This window comes from Calonectris borealis, chromosome 11 (assembly GCF_964195595.1).
Source record: "Calonectris borealis chromosome 11, bCalBor7.hap1.2, whole genome shotgun sequence".
In the NCBI taxonomy this organism is placed as follows: domain Eukaryota; kingdom Metazoa; phylum Chordata; class Aves; order Procellariiformes; family Procellariidae; genus Calonectris; species Calonectris borealis.
Genome location: NC_134322.1, coordinates 21,034,455 through 21,048,943, shown reverse-complemented (window position 1 = coordinate 21,048,943; position 14,489 = coordinate 21,034,455). Strand labels below are relative to the sequence as shown.

Below are 14,489 nucleotides of genomic sequence, written 5' to 3'. Positions count from 1 at the left end.
TGACTACATTCAGTTATGAATTGTTTCAGTAACGATTCTTCTTGGAGAATGCTTGATGCCGGGATCTTTTTCTTCTAGAGAAGATTTGTTTAGTTGTAGACATAAAAAACTTTACCTTTTGGTTTATAAAGTTAGTTTCTTTGTATATACTGGAACCCTGAGATTGTTTTCAGGGATGCATTTTTTCCATTTATTTTTTTCATGCGTGGTCCCAGATGACTTTCTGCAAAATCAGCAGGCAGGATGTAGAAATGGGTATTCTAACCAAAAAAAAAAAGAAAAAAAGAAATGTGCGTAATTTGTTTTTTTTTTTTAAGAAAAATTACTGTAAGAGAATGTATTAATTTAACATAGTTGTACGTTCAACCTAATAGTAGTAGAAGTCATATATAGTGGTTTGGAAACTTATGGTATATCATGGAATTAAAATACCTTGTCCAAGTGTCTTGCAATTTAACATAAGTGAGTTCAGTAGCATGCGGATTCTTACGCTTAGAAAAGAACAATCAAAACCATAGTCTAAAAATGGTTGTTTGAATGGGAATTGATTGGTGCTGTTTGCATGAGGGAATATCTTGGTGTATGTAGTTGCAGTGAGCTGGTTTGAGAACAGTAGCAGTTTGGCTGAGTTTTCAACACTGTAACTGAAAGTGTAATTCCACTTTTAATTTTTGCCAGTAGTTGAAGCTACTTATAATGAAACCTTTTTCTGTTGACTATTGTTCATATTAAAGTGATAGGATCCAGGCTATTGTTAAAATACCTTTATTTTAAAATACCTGATCTAGTTGAAGATGTCCCTGCCCATGGCAGGGGTGTTGGACTAGGTGACCTTTAAAGGTCCCTTCCAACCGAAACTATTCTGTGATTCTGTCATTATTAGGGATTCTTGTACATATGGGGAATTTTATTAGCTACACAGGGAATAAAAGTGATCTGCACTTCTATATGGATAACATATTTTTAAGGAGCTAAAAGGAAAATAAAAGACCTTATCCTTATGTTAGTTTTAGGCATTTAAAGGGCTGAAAAGTCAGTGTTGTGCTGTGTTTTATTGGCCGTTACCTGCAGCTGATGAGCTCCAAAAAGAGCGAAACCACTTAGGTCCTGTAGTACTGGCCTGTAAGTGTTCAGTAATTTTAAAAATCAAATATACTATACCATTCAGACTTGAAACATTTCGTTTTAAGAAATAACAGTCATTCCTTCTAGAGGCTTTGTTTATTGTTAAGAATCTCTTATCTCTGACATTCAACATTGGAGAATTTCAGTTATTTTCTCATGGCTGAATTGTAATGTTTTTAACAAATTCTCTTTAGGAGCATGTTATCCTTTGTATGGAGGCTAGAATCACTTTGGTAAAATCAAATTAACCTCACTGATGGGAGCACAAGAGGATCTGTGAAGTTGACGCAAAGGGAATCACAGAGGCTCTTCACTTGCGTTACTGAAGCAGATATGAGGCTTGTGTATCATCTGCTCTGCCTGTCCACCAGCTAATGCACTCACAGCTGTTAGGTACATTCAGGCCTTGTGGGAGGGGGGATTCCTCCTGCCACCCTGCAATGCTCTCTTGCCCACCCTAAAGCCCAGCTGGGGCTTACAGTGGCAAGATTTCCTTAGAACAATTCTTCTCCAGTGATTTCCAACAGCATTATCATTAGGTCTCACAATGGTTTTGTGAAGTGGACGAGTGGTATGATACTGTATCTGTTTTGTGGTTGATGGAATTTCCAAATTTAACTAAGTCAGTCCTTAGGGAGAGAGAAAACACATTATTTTTCCAGATATTTCTTTAATTTTTTTTTTCTGGATGCATAATTAAATGAGGTTAGATCATCTTATCCCATTTCCCTCATTAAACTCACTGTTAGCCTCAATATTTTCATGAATTTAAAAAAATAGTAATTTTGTCTTTCATGCTTGAGTGTTTTCTACAGTATGAAACATAGTCTAGTCTTATTGTCTGACCAGTTTATGGCAAGAGAAAAGATTGGTTTAGTAACAGTAGTACACAGAGGCAATAGCCTAGTGTGAAATTAATTCCCAGGTGCTTGTGGTAAGAGGTGAGATAGGTAATACAAGTTTAGAGTGTGTATTAAGACTGCAAGTAGGTGCTTACAATTAGAATAATTGTTTATTGTTTGTGCATAACTTAGGAGAAAGGGCAGTCAAGAACATGTAAACTTCTCAGAAATATTGAATGTTTTCTTTCTGTTACCACACTTGAAATCTAGGGGGGTTTTTTTATTATTATCTTTCCTGTATTAATTGCTCATTTCCATAGTTGTGAATAGATGTTCTTTGTAATGTAGCTAAGACTTGACTTTGCAGGACATAACTGAAGTACTAAAGTAACTGTCCTGGTTTGGGCTCAGACATGCTGGCACCTGGTCTTGTGGAAGCATGCGTTAACTTCTGCATATTGAGAACAAATTGCAGAAATGTCATCCTAGACAGCAAAGGACAGTTTATTTCTCACTGGATTGTCAAATTCTTAACCACAATTTCTGTTGAAAATTTTACATTCATTTTCTTCTTTTCTCTTCCCCCCGCCGCCTTGTATTTTTAAGTGACCGTTGAAAGTAGTCTGACAATTAACATCTCTAATTAAAGGCTTGCCTATTAACTCACCATCTCTTGTTATGGTTTGTAAATTTACTGCTTCTTGCACCACTATATTTTTCCTGTTGTTTGGGTGGTTTTTTTTTTTTTGTTTGGTTTGGGTTTTGGGTTTTTTTTCTGTGTTCTGATTTTCATGTCTTCTGCCCTGTAACTGTGTTTTGGCTGAGTTCATGTTTCTAGATTTGCTTCCAGGTTCTCAAGTCATCATCGTTTTCCAAAATACCTCTCAGATACAGTAATACTACTTTAGATTTTAAAAAAAAATTGGGGCTGAAGTTTAGTAATCGGTGGGGAAGGTCAAATAGGCTTTGGTAGTATATTACTTGCAAGTAAATTTTTAAGAAGGGGCACGCATCTCCTGAGGTGGAAGATCTAAGAGTTTTGCACATACTTGCCTAGATTTATTTTATTGATGTTGCCAGTAAGGCTGCTTGGCCAGTTCTTCCAGATGGAGTAACTTTGAAAGAATAAGGCCCTGGTGGCTAGAGGGCCTCCAGGTAACAGATGGCTTGTCGCTTCCATGTAATACAAGAGCAAGCAGGGACAGGGAAGTTCAAGTGAAACTAGAGAATGATCAAGGTAGTCAAATGAATTATTCATTAACAAAACTCGGGGAGTAATCAAACCCAGCATGTGATACTTAGCATGTGGAGATGGCTACTGGGCTATATGAAAAGAATTCCAGACTTAGAGAAAAAAGTGAAGGAAGGGGAGGAAGGAATGCCCTACTGAGTATTAACTTTACTTCAGGTTAGGAGCTATGTCATCTAATGTCAATAAATGTATTAGTTTTGCAAACTTTTTGTTAAAATATGTGCCCAGAAATGACTGAATACTAAACTGATAAGTGAATTAAAATGAAAAAGTACATTCTTGTGCCGAGCTAGTTGTCAGATGGCATAAAACTGTTAAACTGATTCCAAATATTTCAACAGTCTGAACGGGTGCTTGCATTAAAAACTGTTTTGTGTTTAAAGAATACACCAACCAATATTCTTTAAAACACAAAAGATGTATTTCTGTGCTGTTAAAATAATTGGATGAGTCTTGAGTAGTAATTATGAATCTGATGGTGAACAAATACAAATTAATGATTGAACACGTATGGCTTTTACTAAAAGATTCATTCTTATTGTAGTAAGTGTGATGATGGCTTTGCCATGCTCTGAATAGTTTTATTCAGATTAATTCTATCATTTTAGGGTACTAAGAAATACGCCATGAAACAAGGAATCCACTAGGCAAGGCAGGCAAGATGGTTTTGTGGGTTTTTTTGATAGAATTAACTTCAGTAGATGTTAGTAAAAGATATTAGTACAATTATTATTAAGATACATATAAGATTAATGTCTCTTACTATCTAGATGTTTGTAAAATTATCTTTAGGTAGTAGATACTACTAAAGAGTATCTCCTGGTCTTATATAAGGCATCTTTTCTACATTAAAATGTAAGAGCTGACTTCAATTTTCAGAAAAAGTAGAAGTGAAATCTTGCAACAATCTTGTTTTGCAAATGACAAGCAAAAGGAATTGCAATCCAAAAGTCTGCTGCAGTAAAGCAGTGGAGGTTTTTTGGTTCATTTCAGCAGTCTTCGGAACAGTCTCTTCGTTGTCTGTATATTACTTGCCAGGGAAATTTCTTGGCCAAATTTTATCATGAGCTACATACAGCAAAATCTTTGTGGTCCTACCAATTACAATAGTCAGTGGGGTAGGAGCGGCTGTGATATACAAGGGGCCTAAGCAGTCCGCGGTGTCCCACGTAATGCAGTGCCATATTCTACACAGGCTGTGTGCCTGGAGCTTTCCGCAGTAAATCTGTTTGTGATTCTTGCGGAACTAAAACCCTATTCCCTGGAGTGTTGTTGGAGATAAGATTGTCTCTGAGAGGGTAATAACATGTTTAGATCACTTGGTCCTGTAGGTAATAATATTTTTTCCATATAGAGATGAAGAAATGAAAATAAAGGCAAATTCGCTTACATGGGTCAAATGGAAAGTCTGTGGTAAAGCAAAAAATATAATCCGTATCTTTTGACTGCCATTCCCCTCTCTAATCAGTGGTGCATACTGAAGCACGTGCAAGTGCTCATTGGGGGAATCAACATAGAAAGGCTTTTTGCAGAGGTATGCTGTCTCTGGTTCCCGTCAGTAATCTGAAGAGATCAGCTATAGTTGTTCATACAAAGTTTTGGAATTTTGTTTACTTTAAAATACACAGTGAATTTTCTAGAGTAAAACAGTTTCAACAGTAAAATACCAAACTGAATTATCTTTTTACGTCTGTCATATTATCACTATTGTTAAGGTTTGTGAACAATTATATAGCTATGTAAAAACAGCTATTGCATGAGCCAAGATAAATTTCAGTACAGTCCTGTTAACTTCACTGGTAACTCATGATTTACGCCAGCTATTGGTCTAGGCTGCTGTGTTTCGTTCTGAGATGTTAAAAGAACCCCGTGATTAAATGAGCACTTAATGTTTGTAAAATGCTAGATGCCAAGGGTAGCAAAGTATGAAAGTGCCATTAGTTCTGGTTTAGGCCAATTTCCAGTTTACTGGTTACTGCTGATGTTGAACATCAGTTCAAGTCCATCTAAAGGTAGTTTAGTCCAGTAGGTACAACGGTTTTATCTTTTACCTGAAATAATCTTCATTTTTCTTGACAGTCCTGTGACTGTGCCACTGCAGTGCTTTGTGGTATAGCACTTCCAGTAAATGTGTTGGTACCAGAATTTCTGTACTTGTTTTAGAGTTGTCAAAAACACATGCCGTGGAGGGAAATTTAAAAGGACTCAAGGATTTTTGACCATGAAAATTAGTGTTAAGACAGGTTCTTTTTATGTGCTGTAAACTGCTTTAAAAGAAACCTACATATTCTGAAAGGAAGAAAAAATATTTTGTTCTCTCATCTCCCTATGGGTGTGTTGACCTGCATATAGATGTTATTGGCAGTCCATAAAGATGGTTCACTTCTTGTAACCTAACCATCATGTGTTCCTACTGAAAGCAGGTGGTATTTTTAGAGAGCATAACACTTTTATCTTATTTTTTCTACACCACTTTTTATTTTGCTTTTAAAAATTAGATCTCTAGAAATGCAAGTTTTAAGCCACTCTTCAAGTTGGTAATGTGCAATTCATTATAATATCCAATTCATTCAGTTTTCTCACCACCATTGGGTGTTTCAAATTCCATTTTGACAACCAAATAGACTCATGTTTATTCCTGTTCATATTTATGTTAAACTTTAATGTTTGAGCTCTGATCTTTATGCCTGAGCTACAGAACCATCTTTGTTACTAAAAGCTTTAGAAATGCCCAGAGAATGAATTTTGTTATACAAGTTCTATTCTATTCTAGATTTTTTCCCTCTGTAAAGCAGGCAATTCAGTGTTGTTTTTTTGATTCTGTGCTCCTCCAGGAAAAAATAATCTTGCACACCCTTCTCTTCCTTTTATGTGTATGATCCTAAAAATAGCTTATGCCAAAAGTATATTGGAAAATATGGTGCATAGTTAGTTCTTGAGTTTTTTGCAAGAACTTTTGTTCACATGAGAACTTACCTTTCACACTTGTGAGTTGTACCATCAGGTGTCAAAAGAATCACTTACAGTCATTTCAAGATGTATGGGAAATTATGTGCTGGTTTTAATTGCTGGCCACAAAAATGTTATATGTGGAGAAGGGGGTTCTAGAAATCTGACTACACTTTAAGACCTGATACTTTAGGCAGACAAAAGTAACTTTGAAGGCTTTTCAGGTATGTACCAGATTAGATATCAGAAATGTTGATCAGCAAGTTGTATTTAACAGCTATTTAGTCATCAAAGTAAATTGAAGTAAACTACTCTTCTATTTTCTCCTTCAATTTGCAGTCCCACTGTAGTAATATTTTGCTATTTCCTGGAATCCAGGAAATGAAATTTTCCGAAAGCTGACACTGATTAGTATATTTTTATTATGAATGAAATGGAAAAAGTAAAGAAAACGTTTCTGGAAGAATAGTAAGCCACATTCTGGACAATACTTTCCACACTAAGACATGCAATTATGTCTGTACTTGCAGAGATTTGCACTTTCACAAAAGACCTCTAACATTACTGTTGCTACAAAGAAGAACAAGAGCGTGGTTGCTTTGTTGTGCTTTACCATCTTGTGACATAGGCATGAAAAGCTTAAGTATATTTTGCCATTCTTCATATGGTTTTGTGTATGAGTAGCTTAGCTTCTTGAAGTAACAGAACTGGTCCCATGAATAGAGTTCAGTGCTTGTGAAACTGATAGCACTCCTTGAAGTAAAAACCTTTGCTAAAGAATATTTCATTGATTTTTTTTTTTTCTTTTTTGGTATTGATTTTTAAAGAGAACATTTTTATTGCACAACTTGTGTAATACTGTAATAAAACAGTTGTTTATAACACTTCTATTTATAAGTCTCCCTTTCTTAGAATGTGGTGTTTTATTTTTTTGTGTAGATCGAAAGGATGCAGAGGGCTGGGAAACAGTTCAGCGTGGAAGACCTGTTCGATCTCGATCCACAGCTTTGGCAACAAAAGCTCCTGTAGCTGCAGAATCACTAAAGTCTAAAGGTGACAGTGACAAGGAAAATGTCATTTCACCACCATCGGAGAATAAGCGTGGGAGTTCGCTCACTGACAGTGGTGCATCCAAAAGCACGGAGGTTGTACAGAAAGATCCTTTACATCACCCCGAAGGTCCTTTTACTGAAAGGACTCAGGTCAGTACAATTTTGAATCGTTTTCTAACCTTAAATCTTGCAACTTTTTCTTTAGGTTTTTTTTCTAAAGGTGGTGTTGTCTAGAGGTTTTATTCACTAACCAGATTGGAAAGGGATTTTAAAATAATGGCTATTTCAGTTACATTTATGGAAGTGCATTAAGATGTTGACACAAATAGGCAAGTTAAAAATCCTGAGATGAACCATGTATTTTATAATGCTTTGGAGAGGTTTCCCATGTTTTCCAAAAACTCGGTGTTAGACACATCTCATACATAGAAAATTTCAGGTAGAAAGATCCAACTTTGGCAACTGAAAATGTCTATATGTGGAGTTATTTGCGTCACTCACTGTAAGGTTGCCAGGTATTTTGTTAAAATCCTTTTGACTGTAAAAAATCCTTTTGTCTGACTTTAAAAACCAGTACGTTAATTTCATTAATTTTGCAAATGTCTCTTATTAGTTCACAGCACACGCCTCAGAAGACAATGGGAGCCCTGGCACATCACTGCAAGAAGATTCCTTACAAACAGTTTCTGAGATGCCTCCAGTTCTCACAAATACTGACTGTACTTCGAAAACTCTGCAGATTAATGAAGCTTCTTCCCTGATCACTGATAGTATAGACCGGCATCAAACAGAAAAAACTAAAACTGAAACTGAAATGGATCCCTCAGATATTTCAAATGTGAGTGCTGCCAGATTGGTAAGAAATCTTATAAGATTTCTGAGTAAATAATAAATATAAGCCTTAATTTTCTCATTCTGTGTTGCACAGTGTTTATTGTTAGCCTGCTGTAGAAATTGTAGAAAAGTCTATAAGGTACTTACTGTAAAAAAATGATTTGTTGCACAGATACTTTTCATGATAGGATTTAATTGCAGTAAAGTTTCTGAACTTAAACCAGAACAATATAAACGCGTTATTTGGAATAGAGAGATCTGTGCTCTCATTACTTTTTTTACATGTATGTGTGCCATAATTTTTCATTTCCTTCCACTATCAGTTATTCTAAGATTCTCAGACTCTCATCAAATTCTTTCTTCAGTTTTGCTAATTATTCAAACTGGAAACACGTGGCATATCAAAATTCTGTTAGAAACAAATGCAGACCTCTGCCTTTTAAGACTAGCTGAAAGGCTCTCTTGAGTCTTCCTATACAACTAGCAACAGTCTTGAGCAACAAATGGGAAGTCAGTATTCTGTTTTTATGTGGCTTCCCAAAAAGAATGTCCTTTCTTGTCTGTAGAATTCTGCAGGTTTCAAGATGTGTCTGCTTTACTGGGGTTCTCCGAGTGGAGAATTGCAGTAATGCTATGTAAAATCCAGGTTATACTTTCAGGTTTTGTTTTTGGTTCCGCCCCCCCCCGCCCCGAAACTAGATTAAAATTCTGGTTTGCAGAAGTTTTCCTGTAAATAGATTTCCCTTTAACATCTTTTAAAAACTGAGCTCCTGCTAGGTAATTTCCAAGTCAAGTATCTGTTTTTAGAGCTGATTTCTAGCATCTCATCCACTAACATTGTATCAGATTCTCAATTATTAACAGTTCAGGATGCTTACAGTTTGGTGGGATCTGTCTCTTGTGAGCATTTTACAACTCCTGATTAGATTGCTTTGAACACAGATTTGTGTATTGTGGCAGATTGTTTGGTAGCCGGAGTGGAAACGAACCAGTTAATAGAATCATAGAATAGTTTGGGTTGGAAGGGACCTTTAAAGGTCATCTAGTCCAACCCCCCTGCCGTGGGCAGGGACATCTTCAACCAGATCAGGTTGCTCAGAGCCCCGTCCAACCTGACCTTGAATGTTTCCAGGGATGGGGCATCTACCACCTCTCTGGGCAACCTGTGCCAGGGTTTCACCACCCTCAGTGTAAAAAATGTCTTCCTTATATCTAATCTAAATCTGCCCTCTTTTAGTTCAAAACCATTCCCCCTTGTCCTGTCACAACAGGCCCTGCTAAACAGTCTGTCCCCGTCTTTCTTATAAGCCGCCTTTAAGTACTGAAAGGCTGCAATAAGATCTCCCCGAAGCCTTCTCTTCTCCAGGCTGAACAACCCCAGCTCTCTCAGCCTTTCTTCACAGGAGAGGCGTTCCACCCCCCTGATCATTTTCGTGGCCTCCTCTGGACCCGCTCCAACAGGTCCATGTCTGTCCTGTGCTGAGGGCTCCAGAGCTGGATGCAGCACTGCAGGGGGGTCTCACCAGGGCAGAGCAGAGGGGCAGAATCCCCTCCCTCCACCTGCTGGCCACGCTGCTGGTGATGCAGCCCAGGATACCGTTGGCCTTCTGGGCTGTGAGCGCGCATTGTCGGCTCATGTCCAGCTTTTCATCCGCCAGTACCCCCAAGTCCTTCTTGGCAGGGCTGCTCTCAATCCCTTCATCCCCCAGCCTGTATCGATACTGGGGGTTGCCCTGACCCAGGTGCAGGACCTTGCACATAATACTGGACATTAAAGAAGGAGAAGGCAATCAGTCAGAATATTCAGGCTTACATTCTTGCCTAACTATCTGGTCATTTGTGTTGAAAACAAGTATAGCCTGAGGTTCTGTAGTATTAACTGTGGTAAAGTTTCCAGATACAACTCATCTGCAGATCCCTTTTCATCTTTAAATAATACTTTGGAGCATGTTTCCTTTTCTGGAGATAATAGCAGGGCATGCCATTAATGTTTCAGAGTATGCGTTGCATAGTCCCTAAGACTAGGTATTTAAAAGAATAGAGAAGAACTGTCTTTGTTTGCTTTTAATGACGCTGTTCGTGTAATATGTTTTGGAATGATGTGAATGATAATTAATTTCATAAGTGTTTCATGTAGCTATTAAATGAGTTAATACTTGCTAACAGTTTTAGTGGGGTTTATATTTCAGTTACCTTCACAAAATTTAGCAGTAAAAAAGGAACTACAAGTAATTGAAGTTGAACAAAACGTCATATAATTCATATTAACTATATGGAAACCACTTTTTTGTGCTTGCTTCTGATTTTGGTTTTTTTTTCTGGTTTCATGTTTCCTACAGTCTATGGCAGAAGTCCTTGCTAAGAAAGAAGAGTTAGCAGATCGCCTGGAAAAGGCAAATGAAGAAGCCATTGCTAGTGCTATTGCAGAAGAAGAGCAATTAACTAGAGAGATTGAAGCAGAGGAAAACAATGACATTAATATCGAGACTGACAATGATAGCGATTTCTCTGTGAGTGTTCAGTTTATTTTAAAGTGCCCAACTTCACACTGTCTTTGATGTCAGCAGAGTATTAATATAGAATTTGTTAGTGTGTGTTTTTGCATTAATGCAACCTGTTTTACATGCAAATAAAGTAAATCGTGCCATGTAATAATTATACCATACTGTATAAGGTATATTTAGTCTTACTAAACTCAGCAGGACTGTACAAAGTCCTCTGATATTACTCCTCAGTAATTGTCCTGCTGCTTACTTCTGTGTGTGAAATGGAGAGAGCTGGGACTTGTTATTTTCATTGCTACCACACAGGGAGATGTGGTAGGTGAAGCAGAAGTCTCCTTTTCTACTATCAGAAACAGCAGGACCAGCAGCTGTCTTTAAGATGGCTAATTCAGTTTGGAAGCATTACTGAATATTGCTGAGTTGGCACTGTTTAATATGTGTGTACACCTGAGCGTTAAGGTTTATGTTTTTACTGTCTGGACCATATTAAATTTCAGGCTAGTATGGGCAACGGAAGCATATCTTTCTGTGGTATGTCTATGGACTGGAATGATGTCCTGGCAGATTATGAAGGTAAATTTTCATATATTACTGTGTTTACGTTGAAATGACAGCAAAATTGAGAAAAATGCTCATTTAACTCATGGCTAGTTAAGGTTTCGGAATATCCCCCTAACATCTAAATATCATTCCAAGTTATGTTATTTTTTATGTTATTTCCTTAGGATGGACTTGTGTGTTCAAACTATCTCTGTGTGTCTTTGTTCTTCGGCTCTCTTCCCCCATGTCTCTATTGGAATTTTAAAATTTCTTATCCAGTTTTATCTTAAATTTGGATAAAAGCCTAATAAAATCATTAAGCATTGAAAATGCACAGGGATTAGAGATGCTTCAGTGCACCTTACTTAGGCTCAAGAGAGAGAGCTTCAAGAGGAACTAAGACTCATTAATAGCACTTCTCCCAGAAAAGTTTAAATTCTCAGTGTCTTTGTTTTCTTTATGTGCAGCTCGTGAATCATGGCGCCAGAGTAATTCTTGGGGAGACAGAGTGGAAGAAGAGCCTGCACGTCCACCTGGACATGGAATACACATGCATGAGAAACTGTCGTCACCGTCACGCAAAAGGTTTTAGAGTTGTTACCTGTCTTGATTAGCCAGTGAAAACAAGCAACCAAGCTCATGGCTGCATGAAACTGTTTGTAGATCTACTTTCTTTAAGTCTTTTCTTTAAGTGGGCAGAAAGTGTTATAGAAATCAGTATATTATTTTCATAACGAACTAGGCTCGTGCTACTGTCCAGTAAATAAAGATTTGAAGACTAGAAGAACAGTATTTACATTTAAGGGAAATAATTGCCCTCCAGTGGCCCGTTTGTTTTCTCTTACTGAAAATGACATAGAAATGTTTGCAACACTGTCAGTTAATGTTGTCTCACTTGCTTTTGCTCTGCTTTGGTTTTTATTAAAAGAACAATAGCAGAATCCAAAAAGAAACATGAAGAGAAACAAATGAAAGCTCAACAGCTGAGAGAAAAGTTACGTGAAGAAAAGACACTGAAGCTTCAAAAATTAATGGAGAGGGTAAGCTTTCTGTGATACAAAGGAGCCAGACTGCTGCTTTTCAGAAAAGCTTTTTTTCATGTGTAGTCTAGAAATGTTAGAGATTAAAACTAGCAGAGAAATGAAATTTTCCTCTGAGTCCGAGTTCACATATTTTTCACACGTGACTCGTGCATCACAGATATTAAAGAAAGCATTATTTCAAATCATGAACTTCTGTGAGAGTGTTGCTGACATAGTATACTGACCCAAATTTAGGGAAGGCATGATAAAAATAGAAATGTGTTGCATGTATCCAACATAAATGCTAAAACTCGCCAAACTGAAGCAGTTAGCAAATCAGTGTACTTTGGTTTAAACTTAGGCTTTGTGTAGGGCATCAAAATGTTTTTTACTGTAAATAAAGCTTAAAATATTAGAAAATTCTGAGGAAAATTCAGGCCCTATTTTCAGTTACTGTATTAATAATGAATTTACTCATTATATGAGTTTTACTCATAATGAATTTACTCATTATATATAGGAGAAAGATGTACGGAAATGGAAAGAAGAATTATTAGATCAAAGACGCAGGATGATGGAGGAAAAATTACTCCATGCAGAATTTAAACGTGAAGTGCAGCTACAAGCAATTGTGAAAAAAGCACAAGAGGAAGAAGCTAAGGTAAGTTATTTTGTTTTAAAGGGGAACTATTTAATAGTCATGCTTGTATACGTTTTGTACCTCAGAGTCCTCATGAGTAGGTTGTGAAGGATGGTGCAAATTAGATATGAACATGTGTGAACCCCAAAGCGGATAAATGCCAATCTCTAAAATGACTTTAAAATTAATTAGCTGTTACTAGACATCATAGTGGGTTGGACTGGAGGAAAAGATGGGTTGAAATAAAGAGCTGATAGTTGTCTTGCTGCTTTTTTCCCTCACAGAAAGTATGGCAGCATATTCAATGATAACTAGTGCTCCTGGAAGGAGTAGGAGATCTGATTATCAATTCTCTGCTTTCCAGCATGTAGAGTGAGAAGTGGGGAGAGCTCATTGCTCTTCTCCGTTGTTAAACATCCATTCTAGATCCAGCATTCTGTGTCCTTAAACAATGGTTTTGTTGCTGTGTTTTGTACCATTAATACTGTTAAACGGTTGGAAATAAATAGAAACCTACAGTTAGCACATGGCAATTATTCTAAAATTTTGTTAGTGCTTTTCTGACTTTAATATGTAATTTCATAAGACGAGCACTAGATGATTGCGTTTTGGTTTACCTTATTCATATTACTTTGATAAACATTGTCGAGGTTTAACCCCAGCTGGCAACTAAGCACCGGTGGGATGGGGGAGAGCATCAGAAGTGTAAAAGTGAGAAAACTCATGGGTTGAGGTAAAGAGAGTTTAACAATTGCAGGGGGAGAGGAGGGGGGGAGGAAAATAACAAAAAGAGAGAAATAATACCCAAGAAAGACAAGTGATGCAAATGGAAACAATTGCTCACCACCAACAGACTGATGCCCAGCCAGTCCCCGAGCAGCAGCCCCCCCACCGACCTCCCCCTAGTTTTATTGCTGAGCATGACGTCATATGGTATGGAATATCCCTTTGGTCAGCTGGGGTCAGCTGTCCCAGCCGTGTCCCCTCCCAACCTCTTATGCACCCCCAGCCCACTTGCTGGTGGGGTGGGGTGAGAGGCAGAAAAGGCCTCGACTCTGTGTAAGCCCTGCTCAGCAGGAACTAACACATCCCTGTGTTATCAACACTGTTCCCAGCACAAATCCAAACCACAGCCCCATCCTAGCTTCTGTGGAGAAAATTAACTCTATCCCAGCCAAAACCAGCACAACATAAATGAAATATTTTATTTTAAAGACTCTTTTTCCCAAGTAAAGATATATGCATCTTCTTAAAACTAAAATGTTACATTATATAATGAGCATGTACCCCAGCTGTGATTAATGCAGCTGTTCATCCGTATTATTTAAGATAAGCATAGCAAAACTGATTTAGCTTTTTTACATAGTCACTGTTTCCGTCTCTTGGATTAAAATGATTTCTAGATTACCTAATTCAGTCTAACATACCTTCATTATTATTTCATTACATCGGTGTGACTTCTATAATCATATTAACTAAATCACACTTGCCATAATTCCCCAGCTAAGCAGATGTTTCAAGTATTGTGTGTGTTTAAATGTGTAAGGTCTGCTGCCTCTTGAGGTTCTTGTGTTCTGGAATTAAAGGTTAATTGGGCCAGAAGGCTTTAGAGAAATAGCTGATGAGTAGTATAGCTGAAGACCATGGTAACTGTTGCTGCCCAATTGGTTATCTAAATTCCCAGTGCTTACTTGTTTACTGAACTGTGAAATCCATTCTGTAAATGGAT

General features: G+C 37.4%; 1 protein-coding gene across 5 annotated transcripts in view; it reads left to right on the top strand.

The window, feature by feature from the left end:
- SCAPER (S-phase cyclin A associated protein in the ER) overlaps nt 1–14,489 on the top strand; it is a 170,794-nt gene that overhangs the window by 36,697 nt on the left and 119,608 nt on the right. For 3 of the 5 annotated variants that reach the window (XM_075160429.1, XM_075160427.1, XM_075160431.1), the window contains exons 9-15: nt 7,108–7,370; nt 7,834–8,076; nt 10,394–10,564; nt 11,056–11,131; nt 11,566–11,683; nt 12,027–12,138; nt 12,641–12,781. In XM_075160429.1, coding sequence (XP_075016530.1) covers nt 7,108–7,370; nt 7,834–8,076; nt 10,394–10,564; nt 11,056–11,131; nt 11,566–11,683; nt 12,027–12,138; nt 12,641–12,781 — 1,124 coding nt within the window. The remainder of the gene's footprint in view (nt 1–7,107; nt 7,371–7,833; nt 8,077–10,393; nt 10,565–11,055; nt 11,132–11,565; nt 11,684–12,026; nt 12,139–12,640; nt 12,782–14,489) is intronic. The other 2 variants (XM_075160430.1, XM_075160428.1) reach the window with 1 other exon arrangement.